The 22,449-nt window shown below is 40.2% G+C and overlaps 2 protein-coding genes across 6 annotated transcripts in view; one reads left to right on the top strand and one right to left on the bottom strand.

The window, feature by feature from the left end:
• Positions 1-902: 902 nt before the first annotated feature.
• cflara (CASP8 and FADD-like apoptosis regulator a) lies at positions 903-6,872 on the bottom strand. Its single transcript, XM_022196165.2, has 10 exons — positions 6,627-6,872; positions 6,168-6,518; positions 5,983-6,088; positions 5,677-5,812; positions 4,017-4,063; positions 3,882-3,912; positions 3,623-3,666; positions 3,438-3,516; positions 2,137-2,641; positions 903-2,048 (listed from the first exon to the last, which is right to left on the bottom strand). The coding sequence occupies exons 2-10, from the start codon at positions 6,482-6,484 to the stop codon at positions 1,919-1,921; spliced, it is 1,395 nt and encodes a 464-aa protein (XP_022051857.1). The 5' UTR covers positions 6,485-6,518; positions 6,627-6,872; the 3' UTR covers positions 903-1,918.
• A 744-nt stretch (positions 6,873-7,616) lies between these two features.
• The window catches only part of LOC110952567 (protein FAM126B), a 48,184-nt gene continuing 33,351 nt past the window's right edge, over positions 7,617-22,449 (top strand). For 2 of the 5 annotated variants that reach the window (XM_051958530.1, XM_051958532.1), the window contains exon 1: positions 7,618-7,838. The gene's annotated coding sequence lies outside the window, so the exon portion shown is untranslated. Of the gene's footprint in view, positions 7,839-22,449 lie in introns of all 5 variants that reach the window. The other 3 variants (XM_022196163.2, XM_022196164.2, XM_051958531.1) reach the window with 2 other exon arrangements.

The following is a 22,449-nucleotide window of genomic DNA, read 5'->3' on the forward strand; positions in this document are numbered from 1 at the left end:
AAGGCAGTGGACACCCTGGGCAGGTCGCCAGTCTGCAGAAAGATCCCAGGCCGGGATTTGAACCGGGGATCTAATTAAAGTAATTCAATTGAATTAAAAATGATTAAAAGCAAGCAACGGTCTAGGTAAATTATAAGATACTGTGCAGATTTCATGCATAGGCCTGTAAGAAAATAAATGTTTTTAACCTGGATTTAAAAGTGTCTACATTTAGTGAAAGGTTAATCTCCAAAAAGAATGTGCTTGGATTAAACTGAAAAATCTGAAGATTTTAGAAGGTACTGGATTTGTTACGACTTCAAGAAAGAAAGAAAAAAAGAAAGTCATGTGTCATTAAATTTCTTTCAATCTCGACTTACAGACTCTATATAGTCTATAGGTGTACTCAATGGTCTAAAAATTATTAGACCACCCTTGTCATCAAAAACAATGAATGTGCAATCAAGCACTAACTCCTGTGTGTATTATGTGACTAAAACAGACAGAAAAGGAAACATGGAATGCTTAAAAGCACTGTTTTTGGGTGTACAATGCTAGAGCTATTGATGTAAGAACTTAAGTGATTTTGGTTATTATCAAGAAAGCCATGGAAAATGTCTAGATATGAGCATTTAAATTAAACTCTTATGAGCTATTTTTGTTGTAATCATTATATTTGTCCAAACAAATGTACTTTTAGTTATACCACCCATTGAAATGAACAAAATGAAAAAGGATGGTCTAACATTTTTTTCTATGACTATATAAGCAAAGGTTTGTGGTACAATGCAGAGGTGTTCATCAGGAAGTGGTTAGTTGAAATGTCTATTTGTGAGTTTCCAGCTTGATACAGCTGAAATTGTAAACGACGTTGGTGATTTGCAATGCAAAAACCTGGGATGATGCTGACACTGGACACCATGTGATACCAAGAGTTTAATACCTTTATTAGAATGTTTCAAACAAAAAAATGTGTAAATGGAAAGTAAAAAAGTCACTTCAAACATTTAACATGCAAGCTGCTCTTCCAAAGTATGGTAACAAAGAGAACTCAATTTATTCTTGTAATTATTTGCAGTATTCCTTAATTCTAGTTTGTCTTAGTTCACATTTTATTATTTACATTTGCCAGTTTTGTATCAAGTTAATATAATTCTGCCAATAATTGTTCACATTGTTTTAGCTAATACCTAACATAGATTAACATTAATCATAATTATTAATAATAATAATTCTGGGTTTATTTATGTGGTAAGAAAAAACAAAAACAGTTCAGAATTTAAAGGAAAAAACTGTAGAAAATGCATACATCAAAACAAAAACATATTTAAATGTATTAATAAAAGCACTGAGTGACAACAGACAGAAAAATATATATCTAGTAGATAGTGCAAACTAAATATAGTGTTTACTCATTGCAAATTATTTGTGCTATTACATACGTTTAAAAAAATAATAGAAAAAAGTACGGCTCTGAAATTTATTCAGTCAATTTTAGCTGCTCTTAATATGGCAAGAAGCATTAATGCAAAAATATATATTAAAATGAGTACAGTGTGTTGTTTTCATTGAGCTTTACTTGAAAATGTTTTTTTTCTTTTAATCTTACATATTTCAATATTTGTTTCTGCTACGAGCCAGTGTATCGTTCAGTGACACATGTTGCTATTTATGTTGGCTGCTGTCTGTGGTGAAGAGAAGACACCATTCAGCTATGTAGATACACACAAAAAAAGAGTTTTCATAAGAACATTAAATTAAAAACATTAAATTAAATTATGCAATAAAATTATCAATTAAACATTTTTTCCTTCATCTTTGATGAGTAAACACAACCAGTAGGTGTCAGTATTTATACAGTAATATGGTTCTTCTCTTTCAATGGACATGCACTATTAGAATGTGTCAAACATTACTGAAGGTTTTGATGATAAATCCTTCATTCCAAGTAAAGATGCTTCCTTAAAGTATGTTTTACATCTATGTAATAGTTTTCATCAGGATGCCTTCTGTTGTGTTCAAAGACGGCCCCGTTCACCTGCGTATGAACATCAACCAGATGAGTTTTCCTGTCAAAACAGAAACAGGGAAATAGTTGAGCTTATATGAAAACCACATGAGTAGATGTTGCATTTGCTGTTGAGTATTTGAACGTACCTCCTTTGAGCTCTTTCTAATGCGTCTGTCAGGGCCTTCAGGTAAACCGAGCGATGTTGTCCTTGCTCCAGCTGACATTCGTCTGTCCAGCAGTGACTCCAGAACACATCTGCATCCGTAGGGATAGAATGGCACATGGGGTGTCCACCGCCGCCATCTGTCTCGAGATCCTCATCCCGGTGCTCCGTCCTGGGGCAGGGCATATACTCTGGAGCGCTGTACCTCTGGATGAAGAAGAGCTTGGGCTTACCAGACAGCATGGGGCACTCTTCAGCGGTGAACAGACGTCTGACAGTGTCCATAGGTAGACCTCTGCCAAACATGTCTGTACCCAAGAGATGATCGGCTGTACCACGGCTAATGATGCAGCAGACGAAAGCATCACCGCTGTGGTTCTCCCGCCGTCTGATTCTTTCACTGAGAGTTGAAAGAGTGTCATCAGCACTCAGCCACTTGAAGAGAATCACGCTGAAGTGAAGAGCCTTAAATGTCTGTTCCAACATCTCTGAGAGACCGAGGAAAGATGAAACACAGATTTAAGGGTCACCTTGATGAGAAATGCTTAAAAAGATACATGTATTGTGTAGTGATTATACATAGAATATGATTAGCTGACTAGTTGTTTTAGTTTTAATTCGAACACTATGTATCAATGATACATGTAATTAAGTACTTTTACTCTAGTGGTGGACTTGTGTACAATTTTGAGGCACTTTTCTCAAATATTTGAAATTTTTACTACTTTATACTTCTACGTGACTATATTGTAAAGGGAATCCTTGCATTTTTTACTACACTACATTGACTTGGCAACTTTAGCTAGTCTTCAGAATGAATATTTTACATAAAAACATGCATGGTAAAATTTTAAAAAACCGCACATTGCTCCTGTTTTGTTTCTCAATGTTTTTGGTTTGAGATTTATGGTACTTTCTACAACATTTCCTTCAATTCCTCACTTGGTTGTGTTTAAATAACAGTTTGAAGGTAAAAGAGGTAAAATTATCTATCATTTCACAAAACATGCAAACATAAGAAAGATGTTCTAACTAATTATTATTAACGTTTTTAACTCTGTAAAGCTTTGGAGGGGACCTGACCCACCAAACAAATTAGCATTAAAAATTAAAATTATCTCCATCTAGGTCAGCTACAGTAGTAAAGAACTACCTGGACACTGATGCATCAGTATTAAGCATCTATTACATGGTAATTATACTTTGTATTTTTACATGCACGACTTTTACTTGTAATGGAGTACTTTTACGTCACGTTATGAGTAATGTTACTAAGTGTCTCACCTCCATCGTTGCCCACGCAGTCAATAATCACACAAACTCCTCTGGGATTAGTGTTAAATTTGTAGCAATCGAGTTGAGCCTGAAATGCAAAGAGGCAAGCAAAGAAGTTTCATTAATGCACTCGACTAACTCTAACTCACTCTCAAATACAGAAAATATGCCCTCAGAGTGAGCAAGAATCTTACCTCACATCTCCGCTCTCTGTACACAGGTGTGTTTACTCTGGGTGCTGACAAAAAGAAAAAAAAATAATTAGTGAAATTGAAAAACATGGGTAACTTGGGAGTTTCCAAATGTTACACAGTTACTGTAAAGCCCCATGTGACATACTGTTGACCTAAATCTGTCCCCCTGGGTTTATTTTGACAAACAGTATCTCAGGTATCTACTGTTAAAAAAAAGCTTCATAGTAGCTAGAAATTACTAAAATGTAAACTGTCATACCGGTGCGGAAATACGGTCTTTGTCTTTCTGGCTGTAGAAGAAGCAAAGAGAAGAGTTTTTTTTAACAACTATTACTTTACTGACAGAAAATAATAGGATATAATATTAAACAGCTGTTGTCAGTGTTTTACTCACAGACGCTCTATAGTTTTGCTGAGGAGAAATCGGTTCAGGTAGCCCAGCTGTTAACAAATAAACAGATAAATTTAAGTGACATGCTATGAATTAATATGTAGTTTTTTAGTTTTCTGGTCAAAAAACCAGTGTGATGAAGTTAAGATAGACAGAAAGAAACACGAGAATTACAAAAAGCAATACAGGGATAAAAATAAAAGCTACAATAATAAAAAAGTTCTCATAGAGACAATATGCCTGTGAAATTTACATATGGATAAGAACAGTGATGGCATGATGAGCTTACATGTGGATATATACACATACGACTTGATGAATTTACACCAGAGTGAGAATGCGTGAGTGAATGAATAGTGGATTCATTGTAAAGCGCTTTGGGTGTCTTGAAAAGCGCTATATAAATGTAACCATTATTATTATTACTATTATATATATATATACAAGTATAGCATGGAGGACAATGTACCCACAATTCTGTTATTGCAGTCAAAAAAGACAAGTGCTTAACCCAATATTATTACATATGAAGAGCTGTAAGAGAACAGTGTTATATCTTCTTGACTGATCTGGAAGAGCTGTAAAAGGGAGAACACAGTTTTACATTTTCCTTGGGTTGCACTGGAGCAAACTTTGATTGTTTGCGAGGAGCTGGAGAAAATATAGAGTCAAGGGAAGACGTGACACCGGAACACCTGTAAGGAAAAGAAAAGCCAGTATTAAGCGATGATGTGACACTGGACGAGCTACAGGGGGAGGAAAATGTGTCAGATGATGTTGCTGTAATTTGAAAAAAAAAAAGAGCTGTCAACACACATAGCGCATTGCAGCTTCCTGTGCAGCTGTAGACCAGTCAGAGCATCCATGTCGACCCCTATCTAACAACAAAAGTGCATGAGAGCATCATAACTGAAGCATGCAGCTGTAAAAGTAGGTTTGATGAATCACATTTTGTTTTATGTCATGTGGACAACCAGGTGTGCACGGCTCATTTTCCTGGGGAAAGGGATGGCAGCAGAAATCCCTATGGGAAGAAGGCAAGCCAGCAGATGATGTGATGCCCTGAACAATGTTTGGTTGGGAAATCCCGGATCCTGCATTCATGTGGATGCTACTTAGGCGCATACCACCAACGCAAACATTCCTGCAGACCAATAAAGAATGCTCAAGAATGGTTGCTTATGAATTGTTTGAGGAAGATAACAAAGAGTTAAAGGTGTTTTTTTGCCTGAAAAGTCTCCAGATCTTAATCAAATCGAGCATCTGCGGGATGTGCTGCACAAACATGTCTGATCCATGGAGGACCCACCTGCAACTTACAGGACTAGACGGATTTTCTGCAAACATGTTGGTGCCGGATATCACAGCACACCTTAAGAGGTCTTGAATGATCACAGCTGTTTTCCGAACACAAAGGGGAACTACACACTATTAGGCACGTGGTTTTAAAGTTGTGGCTGACAGGTGTATAATATTGTCATGCATCAGTAGTGTGACGCACATAAAATCCAAAAACAACATTTTCAGTTCCCTTATCTGCATTTTCCCACGAAAAGAATCCGAAACCATTCACACTCTGCATGTACTATATAAATGTCACAAACCAGTTTTTGTCAAGGCTCATTTCAAGTCATTCAGTATAAAAAGTAAAATTCCAGCTCACCTGACATCTTGTAAGTGGCCACTTTTTTGGCGAGATCTATCCTGCCAATTTGAGTCAAATTATCCTTCACGATGTCGACTCTTTCGGGTGAAACTAAATCGAGCTTTTCGAGTTCAACTATCACATCCAGGAAATTCTGTCATAGAAGAGAAACGGGGAACTTGTGATCGTTCATGTGTCAGAATGGAAGATGAAGTCATTGTGATATTCAATCAAGAAGGGAAGTCCTTCAAACTACATTAGAAGTAAAGTCCCCACACAAACACAAGGACTTTAGAGTGAAACCTAAAACCATTTTTTTTTTACCTTTGCATTCTCAATCCTCTCACGGGACAATGTGTGGCTCAACAAGAATTTAAAATCCTCCACATCAGCAATGACCAGATCCTCACTTATATTCACCATCAGCACTCTGTAAGGAGAATGACTGCATTAAAAAACAAAGAGTAGAAGCTTAAAACGCATATCAACCATCTTTGAACACATCTTACCTGAATCTTGGGAGAAGCTGTCTGTATGTCAGACTCCTTTCTACTTCTTCTCTGCTCACTTTAAGCACTCTCTTCAGGATATCAAAACGTCCCAATCTCCACATGAGCTCTTCCAGAAAAAGATGGGCGTTTTCCTGGCACATCATTTTAGATTTCAACATCTCCTTCACAGAAGCCACACTGCAGTCTGCGTCCAGCCTCTCGCACAGGTAGCAGAGTCTCCTGCGTTCACAGCTGCTCAGGGAATCCAGTATTTCATTGATCTGTTGAAGGTGATCAGGAAATTCCACGGCCTGCACAGTGCTGGAGACTATCATACTGAGAACTAAAGAACGATCTCAACACATATACCTGTAAACCGGATCGGATTAAAAATGTTTAGTCCCAAGTTCCACAAACATTCACGAAAACAGATGAATGAATGTATCGTTAACTAAAGAGAGCACAGAACTAATTTACCTTACAGCCGTGAAAACATGTAAGAGCCGGAATTGAGGAAACCACGGAGGAAAATGACGCAGACTTAAACAATCTTGCTGGGGGAGTACCTAATTTGGGCAGAGCTAACTTAAAAACGCAGCTTTTAATCGGTGGTTGTACCCCGTTTTCGGAAATGCAGTTGTGAAGTCAGTAAAAGGAAAGTACCCTAATTTTCCTTCCTTGATCAAAGGGGTTATCGGTAAAGAGAAAGTGAAAGCAAATTTTTTTTGACTCGCATCCGGTTTAAACAGCTGCAACAGTTCACTGTAGGCTGATAAATTAAAAGACGCTTTTAGTCTTGACAAAATATGAGAACTTTTAAATGGATTCAAACAGTACAAATAAATGCAATGTGAAAAATAATTAAAAAGAAAACAGCCAATGGGATTTTCACAGCAGTACAATATTTTCCGTTTAAAAGGTACAAAAGGAGAAAAAAGTACGATAAAAATCCTATGTACACGTTTCCAACGTCTTAGTATTTTATATAAAAAAATAGAAATTGATTTGTCAATTTGATGTTTTCTAAGACACTTTGGTCATCTTAAGGTGTTTTAAACGTGCTGCATTAAAACAACAGTAGTTACAACTTATGTGTGTAATGTCTGCACTATTAAACAAAGTGTCATGAAATGCACTACAATAACAACATGACTTATTGTATTACAATCAAAACAAAGAAGTATTTTTGCAATTTTGGATACTGTAAATATTCTCAAGATAAATACTGTATTTATATTTTTAGTTATATATATTGTCGCATTTTTCACATTTTACAATAAGTCTGCATTTCTTCATGGGATGATCTATCTGTCAATTTCCACATATCGCATAACTTTTTCGGTTTGTTATGCTTTTTTTATTATCAATATGTCCGTTTATCATGCACAAGTGCGCTGAAACCGAGTGTTGAGTTTTCCTACGGCCATGAACGCCGCAGCGCTGCTCCCCCTGCAGGTCTGCGCTCTTTCTGCTAACACAGCGCGCTCAGTTCCGCTCCGTCTGGCCAATCGTGTGGCACTGTGCTTCAGCACCATTGCAGTGTGGAGATCATACGGAGGTAACTGCTCACAGAGAGAGAGATCGTTGGAGGGACACCTATGCGACCTGAGTGACCGCTCTGGGCAAACACCACCTCTGCTTCCCCGGTACGGTCACCGTGTGACATCCCCATAACCAGCTCCAGTCACGGTGAGTGTTACGTTTCGTGGTCACTGGCAAAAACACTCAGCATTTTCCAGGTAGTCGCAGCCAAACGGCTGCTGGTGACTTGGACCATCATCAGCACTGTTGTGTTGCTGTGGATGTAAACCCACTGAGGAGGCTTCAGCAGGCTGCCTGTCTTTAACGAGGGACCACACGCCGGAGGATAAGGTGCTGGAGGCAGGCTGGCAGCAGTCAGCCGACTCGGCCTGGTCACGACTGATGAGAAATGAGGATGCCCACCAGCTGCTGCCTCTAACGGGCATGCTAACGGCATGCAAGCCAGGCTAAGGTAGCTAACACTGGCGTTCAGGTTCAGGCTGTCGTGGCAGTGCTGAACTAAACGGTAGCTAGCAGTTCACTGACTGGCTAACAGAGCTGCGTATCCAGCCGGATAACTCGTTAGCTAGCCTGTTTAAGGTGAACCAGCAGATGTGCGACAACTAAACGCTTTCCACGACACATTTCTTCCTCCCATATGTATGTGTGTAATATTCCACCGGGTCACTTAGTAGATAAACTCCACAGAATGTAGCAGCTAATTTTGAAACGGTTGTGTTTTGAAGAGGTCTCATATTTCCAGTCTTTTGACTTGATATACAACTTTTTAGGCAGCACCAGTGTCCAACTACCAGGAAAACACCCAGATGTTTCTCAAAGTTGTAACAAGATGGGGCTAGTGGAAATATTAGGGTGGCTCACAACCGCAAAAAATCATAACTGAATTCTGGATTTCTGTTATCCAGTTCTAGCATATTTTAATTGAAAATTAAAATAAATCAAATAATGACCTACTTTAGTGTCTTACTTTGCAATGAAGATCAGTAATTATCTGATATGCAATTAAAATTTTTGTTATCACTGTTCAAAATAGCTCAGATGCATTGTATTTGAGGAGAAAAAGTTCACATTCATACAAGACTTTCATATTTAAGCTCTGGTTTTAATTGTAAACAATGATATCCGTGAGTCATAGTCTCTGCCAATTATGGTATAGTGAACTGTGTTTTTGTAGTTACTTTGCTATCTGTTGCCATATTTTGGTTTAATGATTAGAAAGGTCACGTTCTGTAAGTCATCCACATGCTCAATAATGTGACTGCTGCAAATGAGAGTAAAAATATTTTGACTTCAGTGAACAGATCAGGCTTTTACAGTTAAATAATGTCCAGCTGTGATGGAGCTTAGGACTATTGTAACTGCAGCTTATAAACTGACTGTGTGTGACAGCTCACCTGTCTGAAGTTAAGAAAAGTCCAACAGTTTCATGACGTCCTGGTTAACCCTGTCTCCTTGTCTGGGATATTTTATTACCATAGGCTGCGAGGTTAAAGAACTTACTGCTGTGTTATATTGTGCTCTCATTTTGGAGATATTCATGTGGATCCTGCTTCTGTCGGATGCTGCAGGTATTTAATAAACTGAGAGAAAAGGCTCCCACAAACAGCTGGTGGCAGCAAATTTAATATGTGCACCTCCATCTCTGAATGTCCTACAAACTGTAGATTTTACAGGTGGCTGCACAGTCAACTGCTGCTGCCCATAGCTGTTACAGTCATCTGATGATGCTTTCATTGCACTCCAGCATAGTTGAATTCATTGAATAAGGTTGACCTGTCAGGTCTGGGGTGGTCCTTTGGAGGCGCATCTGCCATTTAAGATGAATTAAGGGATGGGTTAATTCTGTTACCAGCATTAGCTGCCTTCTTTATGCTACAGTAAATCACTGTTGGGTACAGCAACTTTGTTTGAGCTGATTTGTCTGAATAGCCGTTGTCATTTTGTCAATAAGCCCAAGTGGCCAGTCAGAGTATGTTTTTTATGATTAGTCATCATACTTGTGCTTGTTTTCAGCAGCCCTCACATATGTGTACTTATGAATGTACACATGTATGTATTTCTGACTGCATTACACTGTAGGTGCCAACTGTTTTTACTGAGCTTTGAAAATGCGCTTTTACTTACTGTGACTCTAAAACCTGGAAAAACATGCAGAACAGTCCAAATCTTGACTCAGTTCAGGCTTTTAATTTCATTCATTCCACCTTATTTTACTTCTAGCTGCTCTTGTTTCAGCTGATTCATTAATTTTTCAAACTTAAGTGCTCTAAATATTTTTTCAGTGTTCTACGCACTTTCCTTTTTATATTTTATCGTTATCGTTCTCTAAGTTTCTTATTTGAGAGTTTCTAACTTCGCTACGTTGTAAATGAGGCCTCCATACTCCAGTGTACTCCACGTTTAAATAAAGGTTGAATTAATCTCCCATGATCTCTTCTAAACTACACTTGGACGCAGGTGTGTGTTCCTTGAGGCCAGTTGTTCAGGGCTTAGCAACATCTCTGGTTCACTCCACACTGCTCTGTCAAGCCACTCTCTGTCCGCCAGGTTATTTTCTTGTCGTCTTTGAACACTGACATGCTGCTGTTTCTAATGCTAACACCTGATAAACATGGATGCTGTTCAGAGTAATATTTGTCTGTTTGTAAAACCGATATGGGTAAATTAATTGAACGCTTGCGTGAGTGACATTTGCTTAAATAAATAAGCCACCATTAAAATAATAGTGTAATGGGCAAAGATGTAGAGCTGAAGATCCAGATAATTCCATGCCATCTGGTGTTCATCCTCAACCGTCATCCTCCTCTCTCCTCCTCCCTTGCTGTATCTCTGCCACCATGTGTTTTGGGACTAGGCTATCATCAGAGCTGCGGCCTATTTTAGACAGAAACTCCATTTACCCACTTAATCTGTGTCCCTGTCTCCAGGAGTTGAGTTTCATTTGCTGCACGGTGTAAAAAAAGGACAAGGAGAGCGCTGTAAAATGTATCGGACCATGTTGCGGAGTTGCTGAATTCATGCATTTACAGCTATAGGACCATGCGCTTGGCAGATTTAAAATGAATCTTTTTGTTAGTCGGTAGGCTGAATAATAACGCGCAGCTTTGTCCTGTGGTTGCACATTTTCTCTGGTTAAATCTCACCACAACTGTATTGAGCTTCGTGGTGTGCTACCTCCCTCCCATCAATGATGATGCACACGCTTAGGGGATCAAAGCTGTAATTAGTCACCATGGATTAGCAATGGAGACTATTTTCCACTGTACTCACTCCCACAGAGCCAGAGGATCGCATAGGCAGCCAGCCCCCAGCAGAGAAAAGCTGAATCCACGTTTGTTGTCCCCACAAGCCAAGCATAGGAGGCACCTCACAGTTCTTCCCTGGAGATGTTCAACATACAACGTTTCTGCGTTTTGTTTGAATATTTTCCTGCGTTGGTTGTCACGGAGCATCCAAACGGGTTTCTTGGTGGACTTAAGTCCTCAGAGAAGACATTATAGTTGTGCTTCATGCAGTCTTGAGAGTTAGCTGGATTTGTGTTTGGCATCCAGCAAGAACTGTGGTGCTGCTGACTCACTGCACTGCCAGGTATGAGGTCTGTCTGTGTGTTGGCTGTCTCCGTGATGTGCAGTATGTCTCTCTGTCAGCCAAACAGGAATTCACCAGAGGCAGAACAGCATGATGTACATGCTCTCCTGCAATTGCAATATTTCTCTCACTATTTAACCTGCAGATTACTTTCTCCATTCATTGGCTAGTCCTTAAAATATCAGAAATTCGTAATGTACGCCATGTGATGCAATAGTGATGTCTTTAAATGGCTGTTTTGACTGACCAAATATCCAGTGTTCAAAGATGCTAATTATACATGACATTGCTGACATCTGCAGCAGTGGATTTGTAGTAGGATCACAATCATGTGATTTTGATTCAATCAATCAAATTAGATTCAAATATATTCCTGAGCAGGTACCAATTATTTATTAAATCTGTAAATTCCACTTGATTCGCAAGTTTTTACAAATGCTAAACACCTTTTTTTTGTAATACATGTGACAGAGGTTTACATGTGTGGAAGTATCAAAAACAGAAGAAAAAGTATCTGTGAGTGCAAGTATATTTTTTAAAGTGTCCCATGCTACCATCTTTGGCTTTTTGGTTTGCTGGATGTGTGTGAAGGTTTTGATTAGGTCACATTAACTGTATTATCCTTCCGGGAAAGGGCCTACTCTCATGGAAGTGATGAGAAAGGTCATGGTTCGGCTGTGCAGTAAGACTAGTTAATTTTAGTGTGCTACAGGCTCTTACCTGGCTCACTGTATTTTATGGAGTGCTGTGTTTGCATGCCTTCATTATTGATGCGACTCCGTGTTGGCGGATCAAGTGGTTAAACTTTAATATACCACTCTGACCTGACACAGTGAATAGGTAACTTACAACAGGTATTTCAGCTATGTTTAACTCTGTCTGAAACACCTTTGATGATGAACTGAGAAAAGAAAGAGCTATTAACATATACTGCATACTGTCTTATTTCTATTTTGACAGTAATTATGTTGGTATTATATGAAAAGCTGGAATAAGTGAACATGTCGCCATGTCTAAAAAGTCAGTTTGGAATGAAGATGTGACTGTTGAGTATATAATCCATCCATGATTTCTGTCTACAGATTATTCCTTCAATTATTTGATCAGTTGTTTTATCAATGAAATACCCCTCCAATGTGGAGCTCACATATACCTTCAAATTCTTATTTTTTGACTAGAGTTGAGCTGGAGGCATCAACTAGTTAAATGGCATCTGGCTTAATAATCCATTTTGGGGGCAGATCTCCCCACCCACCAATTTACCTCCTGCAGTTTGTGTTTTTTTTCCACATTAGACAGCAGCATAATATCTGCAAACAGCTGGCCAGCGAGCATCCCACTACCCAGCAGTGACAGACTGAACAAAACAGAACTTGCCCACTCTTCAGTTCACTCCAGTTGCCAGACTTGTCACAACCAGATAATACTTTGTCAACAAACACAAATGGAGAGCTCAGATCAGCGTGCAGATTAATTAACAGTAATGGAAAAGGCAGCAAATCAACAAACGAGAAGCTGGAGCCTGTTAATGTTTGACATTTCTGCTTGATAAATGACCAGCCCTGCTGCTGTGTAGTAGTGGTACAGAGGTCAGAATGGCGAGAGTAGTTGTTGGTTAAGTTTTCCACCGTGGGACCAAACTCATTAGAAGGATTGCATAGAATTGGTAGATTTAGAATCTGTAAGAGCCTGTTGTTGTCACACGGTGATAATGAGGTTTCTGTTTGTGCCATATAATGCAAGCTATTAAAGTCTAAAACCAGTTATGTATGCACTTATTTAAGGCTAATCCCCACAAAAAGCTAACGCTGTGTTTAGCACTTTAACCAGATAGCCTTGTTTGACACGATCCTGCACATTAAAACACGACACATTATGCTGAATTTTACCCTTGTCATGGCATGCCAGAATTAATATATTCGTGGAAGGGACACACAAGCTCTGCATTATTGATGTGGCAGAATGGTCAGCATGTTTAAGCCAAGATAATGGTTCATCATCCTCTCAGAGCCTCTGTTCTCTGCTGGGCTTTACCTTCCAGTCGGTCAACTCTCTGCTCCCCTGCTCAGCTTGCTGGTCACGACTCAGTGCCTGTCTCAAGCTGAACAGATGCCAAAGCCCGGTTGATTCCAGGAGCCTTTGAATTATTGCCAGTTATTTGTTGTTGTGATATGAAGGGAAAGATAGGGAACGAAAGTGGAGGCTTTTGCAGAAGCCAGCTCGAAGAGATGTTTACTGTATGCTGTGTAACCTTGCCAGTCAAATATACAGTCAGAGAAACCCAGTTAGTTAAAACGCAGCTGACAGTCTTAGAGGAATGGTTTGTATAATTTTATTGTTTCAGATGTCTAGAGCCTAAAATACCGAGAGTGACTGAGTGTTTCATTAGCGGGACGGAGTCTGGCCAGGACTCTGTGGCTAATGCTTATTAACTTGGCTACAGTTGTGAGCAGAACTCTGTCACTGTCCAGCAAGTGTAATTTCTTTGAGTCTGCTGCAGTGCAATGGAGCCAAAATGTAGCCCACAATGTTGGTTGTTTTTCATACTGTAGGACATTTGATTCAATAATTATTATGTGTCTGCAGAGAGGAAGAAGTTTGGACGCCAAATTCTCTGGCTTCGTTTTCTTAATATTTAGCGTTTTTGTAGACCTCCCAGCGTCTGAGGTGGTAATATGTTACCTCTGTTCTGTTCTGTTCTCCCCCATGTTGATCCTTTGGCTGTGGTCTCAGCCTGCGGTCAGTCCAATGGTCTTGGCATGTCACCAAAGTTCAAGGTGGCCCATTGTTAGTAGACTTTTGAGCGGCTTATTTAGCAGTACAGCACTTCCCTCTATTTCTCTGGAGTAAAGTTAAATGTCAAGCACGCACCATGCACACACTGTCAGCAGCAGCGCTAAATGCTGTGGAATTAGTGGTCATGTGTCTCCAGTTTAAACTGGCGGTGAACTTCTGACTGCCGGTGCTTTCATAAAAAGCAATCCCCTTCACCTCCTGGCTCTGGTTTTACACTGTTTATAAGTTAAAGCCTAATGCTGCGCACTCGTACTTTTTTGCCGTCGCCCCCAGAAAAGTGTTAATTAACCTTTGTGATTGTAGCTGGTGTTTGTGTGAATGTTGGACATCATTAGGGTGAAAGGTAATGCCAATGTTTTTTTTACCCTCTTATGTATTTGAGGAGAACAGAACCGTAGAAAGGCCTTTCAGGATATTGCTGTCCAATAAAACACGAGCACTAACCACAGCTTCTTATAACATAGTGTTGAATCATTACTTGTCTGACACAGTGTCAACAACTGAGCAGTATAACTTTCATGGGGGTCGAAGTTATTGCAGCAGTTGTATTGAATTGTACTGGGTTGTTCAGGTGTACCTAATAAGCTGGTAAATCTGTAGTTTTTTCCTTTGTATGTCTGGCCTGCACATGGTACTATGTTATTTTTCCTTTTTAAAGAAAATCAGGCAGTTATTGAGAGATGACTGTAAAGTGATAAGCTGGCTGCGTCCCTATTCTCCATCCTGAGGAAATCAAACCCCAGAGTCATTACAACCACGGCTACAGCGATAATGTCAGCCGTAAAAACCATGTGGACGACTACAGCACCTGGGAAATTGTCAAAGCCACACAGTACTATGAGTAAACTCATATTATTGTTATTATTCTGGAGCAAGGACATACATGAAATGCTTAGAATGTAGCAAAGGCCATAAGCTTTTGTAAGCCACGTTGTCCCTCCTTGATCCCAATGCTAATATGTTTAGGTGAGGTTCCTGCAGGCCGCTATGGAGTGACTTGATCCAGGCAGAAGATGTGTGTCTACCCTGTATGTGGATGTGTGTGTACACACGCAACATTTGCATTGAAGGTATTTGTATGCTTCGGTTTGAGGAGCAGAGGGGAGGGGGCAGGATGCTGTTGGCAGTCACCTGTGCTGTTGTGTGTTGTGGCTCACCCTGTCTAATTGGTGGAACCCTGTATGTGTGTATGTGTGTGTACTCAGTTGCAACACGGGCCCATCCCAACACGTCTGGCCCTGCAGCTGCAGCAGAGCTAATTTTAGCCCAGGATGTGCGTACGCCTCAGTTCCCTTAGCCTGGCCTATGAGAGATGAGGGAGAGGATGAGGGAGAAACGGCAGTCAATTTTTCACTCGCTCTTTCTCTCCCTTATTCTGTGCACTTACCTATATTCTCCTTCTGTGTGTATAGCTACCTACCTGCTACAGATTTTGTGAGTCCAGGGTAGTTTTTTGTGTCTCTGCCCTTGTGTTCTAGGGGCAGCACTATTGATTTGCTCAGGAACATATTGACTTTAGTTATTGTTGCCTGCATGTTGTGACCTTTACTCGCTGAAAGTCCTTTTTGTCAGTGTCTCACGAAAGGGCGTGTTTACCTATCGCTCTATCTCTTCAACTGTATGTGGTCATGATTCTGTATAGAAGACCAGGCAATTTGTTAATTTCCTGCACAGTCTTTGCCGTAAATGCACCCCATTCTATTTCTTTGCAGACGACCTACTCTGCAGGTGATTGGCTGGTTGCCGTTACAATTGAAAGAGGCGTAGGGAGATTACAGCAGGCTGCTTCACTGTAGTCAGGTATTAGAGTTAATCCCTCTACCTAGGGAAAGTGTCTGGATGAAGTGTGAGTGTGTGCGTGTCGTATGATTGTGTGTATATCTCATGAGGAACACATGTACCAAAGAGGTTACTCCCTTGTGAATTTGTCAAATGTGTCAAAATGCTTTGGCAGAGAGTAAGCAAAATGAGTGAACACACATGTTTTTCCTGCTTACTGATGCATTTGTGCTTTGCTGCGTGTTTAAGTGCAAATCAGCAGACTGAGAGTTGACTGCAGACTACTACATGATATCAGCATGAAAGTAGCCTGACCTGAAAGATGAAGTGTTGGGCCTGAAAATAGGAGTCAGGCACAAGAATCAATCATTGTATTCCGTGTAGTGTGTCACTGATGAAGAGCACCTGTCTTGGACGCCTCACAATGGACCAACAAAAAGACCAGCATCTCTGATTTTTACGCCTCATATGACAACATGTACAATCTGTGACGCTGACCAATAGGAGTTTAGCAATCACATAGCAAAGGATCTCATAGAAAGAATTTATGACTCTACTGTTGTCCCATCTTGAGTCCCATCAGTAATATCATATAGTCTACTATATAACATATTCTTTAATTACAGCTGTTTGATGAAATTTAATTGCACAACATTTGTCTGCATTTATGAACAAAACATTGAATCTTTGCCGGGCTCTCTGCTCTGATCTTCAAAGCAAAGACATTTTTACCAACATAGATGAATGAATTGTCACGCTGTCGTCGTTGGGAATTCGTCTATCATGGTCACAGTGAATGATCTTGAAGGAAGAAGGACAGCGTCAGAAGTGGCCCAAACAGTTCAGGCACAGAGCTTGCTCAAGTTCAATAATTCATGGCTGACTGAGCCAGGCTGACCTTGAAAAATCCCCAGTGTTGGACTGTTGAAACCCGGCACTGCTCATTTAGGGCAGAGAGGAGAAGTTGAGACAGACACAGACCCACATATGCAGTACATGTGCAGCCTCCCTTTTTGGTAAGTGTTTGTCGATGCGGTTGTCTCCCTACACTGACCTTTCCCTGAATCTTTTTCGTCACGTGCCGCCTTAACTTTGAACTCCATCACTTTCGTTCCTGACTAATGGTCAGTTACATTTTGTAGCGTCACAAGGTTTGGCTTTATGTGTGAGTGAGAAGACATGTTCCTCTATGACTAAGAATAGCAAGGACTCTGCCAAAAATAACTTTTCATAGCAATCAGTGATGTAGACACAGCAAAAACCCACACATGCAGCGAATACTACCTTTAATGGTGCTGTTTATTACTGTTGACTGCTCTTTTATACAGCGTTATTGGTATTAAGATATTAAATTGCCAAAGCTTAGTGAAAGCAAACCACACTCTGGACTGATTTTCATATTCAGTCCTCATTTGTTTTTTACCTGATACTTTGCAAATAGGAGAACAAACAGGCAGCCAGTCCACCCCATGCTTTGTTGATTCAACAAGGACTAAAATCACATTTGTTTTGACTCACTTTGCTCCTCCACTGTCACAATTTTGCCAAAATTTGAGCAGTTCAACTCACAAATAACTGTGTGGGTATTAGTTTTGCAATCTGCTGGCTAAAGTCAAGCAGAAAATACATTTGAACCTGAACAAATATAGAAGAAACTACAGGTGTGACCACGCCTCAGTTGGCTAATGCGACTACCACGTTTGCACCTGTCATAACAATATGAATCATCCATTCCTTTCAAATGTTCCAACAGTCAGCTGTGTCTCGATGGATATTGTGAACCCTCACTTGCAGGCTCACGTTTGAAGCTGTTGCATGTGGTGATTTCTTGATTTATTCGTGTTGACTTGATCTCAAAAAATATATATTTCTCTGTCCTTTCCTTCACGTAGCATTTTAGAAAGCCCGTCATAAACTGATTCCAAATCGCGTTGATAGTGTCAGAATGTTTCAGTGGCGTTTAAGGCAGCTCATGACTGCTACTCAACAGTGATTCATTCAGCAGCAAAAACAACAAAGCTGGCGGCACCGACGGGGAAAATGTAAAACTGTGTTAACAAAAAAAAAGAACTAGTACAAGGTCAGTGTTGACTGGTTTACCTTTGCTAACGTAAGAAAAGGTAGTCTGTCTCTACTGTAGATAATAACAGGGACAGAGCAGCTATTTAACTATTCTAGGACAGCTTCGTTTTCCCCGCTCTGGGCACGGCAGCAGTAAAGAGTGGCTCTCTGTACTTTGCAGGGCTGTAACCTTGCGTTTGTTTACACTGGTTTAATGAGTCTCTTAGTCACGGATACTCGTATGATTCATCTGTCTGAAATGAATGATGGTTATTGTTAGATGTTCGAGGTTGCCCTTAACTCAGTCCTCACTTCAGCATCACCTCACTGCTACTAAGGGGATAAATTTCCAGCTGTGGTTGTGTGGTTTTATGCTGTACATTGTTGCTCATGTGACACCTGCTGGAAATGCTTTATTTTATTGATAATTATGCTGCAGCTTGACACTTTAAATATTCTCCAGTTAGGGTGTAATTTGTTTGCCCTGATAATAAGGTAAATACACATACAGTGCGCAAAGTAGCAGTTTAATATTAGCATACAAGCTTGTGTCTGTCACTGAACAGATTTGATTTTATCGTTTGCAGTGTCTGTCTGTAGAGTTGCACAGTATGTTGATTAGCATGCTGCAGCTGTTGTTAGCCTCGTATGTCCAGGCAACAGGCAGAGGAGAGGAGATTGTGTGGGCGAGAGTAAAATCATTGCACACTAACGCACAGCAGCATTGACCTGACATTCAAAATCATAATCTTACGCTGCTGTTTTGGATTTTCGCACAGACTTGACTGATTGTACGGAGGGATTGTTTATTTACCAGCTAAGCTAACAAATACAGTACTTATTGAGTCATGAGACTGCTGACGTCTCAGGCTCCGATATGAAAACAGTCATAATCAGGAGAGTGTGTTCAGTGAGCAGTCCAACCCCCCCCCCCTACTCGTGAGTGCAGTTTGAACAACATAACACTCAATATCTGCATGACCGGGCTGCTCAGTGGCCTTTTTCCCTTTTATGTATTAATCATTGGGAGTGTGAATAGTAACGCTAGTTTACCCCCATACATCCAGAGTTCTTCCTGCACAGAGGATTTTTTGGTGGTCTGCAAATAAGATTTAGATGCCTCTTCCAACTGGTTTTGGCCTGCACCCAAATAATACAGTCATGTAGTTAGAAATAACAGGAAATTCAAACATTTGCAGTGCAAAATCAAATAAGGTAGGAAAGAGTTGTTTTTTTTTTTTTTTACTGTACGTGGACCAGTCATGCCTATGTTGGTGCTTAGTGGCTGTCAAAGTTTCACCTTGAGTCGGGTAAAACCATTCAACATCATGTGACTAAATGCATTTTGTTTTGAAAGTCAAAGACAAATTTATGCAAACTGATAGGCTGAGTGTTTGCTTTTTTAATTTCTTTTAATGAAGAAGAGAGAATACTTTTGCTACAGGTACTTCTAATGTCACATGTCACTTCTTCATGGTTATCCACAAGTCTTTTATGTGCGACTGTCTGTCAGACCACCCTCTTACATTTTGTTGTCACACATTTACCATTTGCATCTGTCTGCCAGACTCCTTGATTCAACAGCTTTTTGTTTTTTGTTGTATTACCGATTTGCAGCCATACGCAGATTAACCACTATTCAGCCATGTATTTACATATGGCCCCCTCCCTACCTTCTCACCATCCCTATAAATTGTGGACTCTGTAAATGACTCATGCTCTGTGTTGGTAAGCCCACCGTATGCTGGAATAATAAGCACCCAACCACAGCAAACTTCAAAGGACTAAGAATGAAATTTCTTCAACACTTTCCCGATTTCTTCAGACACAATTCAACGCAGATTAAAGAACAAGAAAATTAGCAGGTCGAAATGTTTAAATTTTGCCATGTGAATACCTGTAAACCTGTTGACATTCTCATCAGGCTCAGCTTAGCAGCTTTCGCAAATGGCGAAGACGAACACGTAAAAGTCACATCTACTAAACATCAGTATGCAGCATCATTGCTTAAATTAAAGCATTACTGTGTTTAAGTAACCTGGCAATAGCCAGATTAATAATTGTGTAGTACTTGATAGTACTCCACAATATCAATCTGGGACCGCTCCATGTAAATCCGTTCGGAGGAAAGAGGCACGGATTGGACAATGCAACAGTATGTCCCGCCTCTGACAGGTTTGTTTTTAGCCAATCGCGGGATCTTCACAACGAGCGGAGCCAATTGGTAGATTAAACTCTTACCAAAACCCGTAGGTAAAAAAGCACAAACATCTTTACCATCCAGAAATGTGCAAAGCGCCTCTCGTTGTTCTTCGTTCAAAGAAGCGATACGAGATTCAGCTAAAACTGACTTAATAGCAGTATCTACACGATCGTTGTCCTCCGTTGCCATGTTTGTTTTGATCTACTGGCGCTTGGTGTCGTCTTCACACCCGGATATCCCGCCCCACACACGAATACTGCTGCGTGATTGGCCCGAACCAACTTGGCTCTGTACGAACAGTGAATGCGGGAGCGGAGCAAGATGGTTTCTTGAGAGATTTGTGAACTCACAAATATCATGAGAAATCAACTTGCTGGCAAGGTTAGTGTTTAAGTACAACCTCACAGAACTATTAGCATGACTGTTGAGTCGTACTGCATAGTGCACAACATTAACTCTATAGTTGTTTATTTAATGGTCTGAATTCTGAGTCGGTAACGTTATCGGTAATATCGTACAGTAGAACGAAACAAGTAGTGTCTGGAGCTTGTAGACTCCTTTCACAGATGCCTAAATGACGTTGCAACACAGCTGAAGATGATGACGCAAAATGACAAAAATTATTCAGAGTCCAGCACGTTCTTCTACTGCTCACGACTAAGTGTTTATGTAGGAAGAAGTGAATAAGTGGACAGTATTATTTTTGCACTGCCTAGTGTCCACTAGCAGCCCTTCTACACACTTTAAGCTGTGACGGTTCTAGTGTTTTCGTGTTTAACAGAGGTGTTGGTTCCTGCAATTGAGTATAGTTCAGGCTCTGCTATTGCCGCATTGTATGTTAACTGCTCTGTTTTGAGACTTAGCACACAAAACACACTTGTTGGCTTTGTTTTAGCCTTGTGCACCATTTAGCAGTGTGTTCAGCAATGTAATTGTGATACGGGGTTTGAAGTGCCGTAAACAGGATGGGTTGGCACTCTTCTATTCCCTTGTGGGCCCCGCCACAGGACAATGAGCAGGTCCTGTGTAGAGGAAGAGCAGCCTTTAAAGGAAAGTTTGCTTATTGTCACTTGCCAGGCCTCATTAGGTGGATGACATATTTATCCGACAGTGATGGCTGACTGGAGCACACTGTTGACATGCAAATACTGGAATGAGATGGTTACAGAGTTTGGAGGAGACATGCTCTAGTTTCCATGTAAGATAAATAAAATTTGTTGTGACCAAAAAGAAGACTTGTATCCTTCAACAGCTGTAGCTAGCTAGATGTTTAATATGTCTTAGTGTTGTAATAATACGATGCTCTATAGTAGGGAAACTGTTGCATATACTCAGCATAAGGCCTAAGAAATATTCTTTTGTTGCAGTGCAATAGTTTTTAAAAGTTCAAATACGATTCTATCTGACTTGTGTAACAGTTCAAATTTCAGTACTATTGTTCAAATGGTTTTGGTCCTTATTGCTTGTCATATATTTAGTCTGCTCAGAGACTTTATGGCTGTGTATACCCTCTTGCAAGTCATATTGGATACTCATTATGATCTTCTCACGCGATTTGGACATGGGAAAAAGATCTTAGTGAAAGTTTAGATCCATGGTAAGTTTGGTTGCTATGGCACCCTACAGAATATTCAATTAAATAGCCATATTTAGTGCCAGTTTTCACCTAATCTGTCAAGCTCAATGCCAAAGTACATCATTACATTAATGCAATAATCGTGTGATAATCCTGTATTGCTGCCAAACAGTCTTGCTCAATGATTCACAAAACAGCCCAGAATGGCTTAAAATACTCAGAGACATTAAAGGCACCACTACCATGATAGGAACTGAATGAAAGCGTTCATATTTACACTGCTCAGGCACAACCTTTTCAATATTTTATAGGTCCCCCTTGTATCACCAAAACAGGCCTGAACCATCAGAGGGCACACGACCTCTCACTGGCAGTTTTGGGTCCTGAGGGTTGCAGGGTGGGGCGTTTGTGGCTTGTTGCAGCACATCATGAGGATGCTTGATCAGGTTAGGATCTGGGAGTGTTCAATCCGAGCAGTTTTTGTGATGGGGCGGGGCACAGTGTCCTGCTGGGGGAGGCGGCAGCCGTGCAGGAGTGCTGTTGCTGTTGTGAAGGTGCGCTTGGTCTTTAGCAATATTTAGGTGGGTGATGCGTATCAGAGTACCATCCACATAAATGCCAGAACTCAAGGTTTCCAAGCAGAAAAATGACATTTTAAGTGAGCGAGAATATTATACACTTAGTATACTGTATTATACACTTGTTTAGACTGTTTGGTGTATATTGAATCATTGTGTATATCTGTACTGTATTAA

Source organism: Acanthochromis polyacanthus, chromosome 14 (genome assembly GCF_021347895.1).
Source record: "Acanthochromis polyacanthus isolate Apoly-LR-REF ecotype Palm Island chromosome 14, KAUST_Apoly_ChrSc, whole genome shotgun sequence".
NCBI lineage: Eukaryota > Metazoa > Chordata > Actinopteri > Pomacentridae > Acanthochromis > Acanthochromis polyacanthus.

What these genes read in the sequence shown, in the direction of transcription:
- cflara (XM_022196165.2), bottom strand. Translation starts at nt 6,484, where the DNA reads ATGATAGTCTCCAGCACTGTGCAGGCCGTGGAATTTCCTGATCACCTT. An exon ending in CTGCGTGGGCAACGATGGAG is followed by an intron (nt 2,642 to 3,437) that starts GTGAGACACTTA and finishes TCGGTCTCTCAG; the next exon opens with AGATGTTGGAACAGACATTT. An exon ending in TTAGAAAGAGCTCAAAGGAG is followed by an intron (nt 2,049 to 2,136) that starts GTACGTTCAAAT and finishes CTGTTTTGACAG; the next exon opens with GAAAACTCATCTGGTTGATG.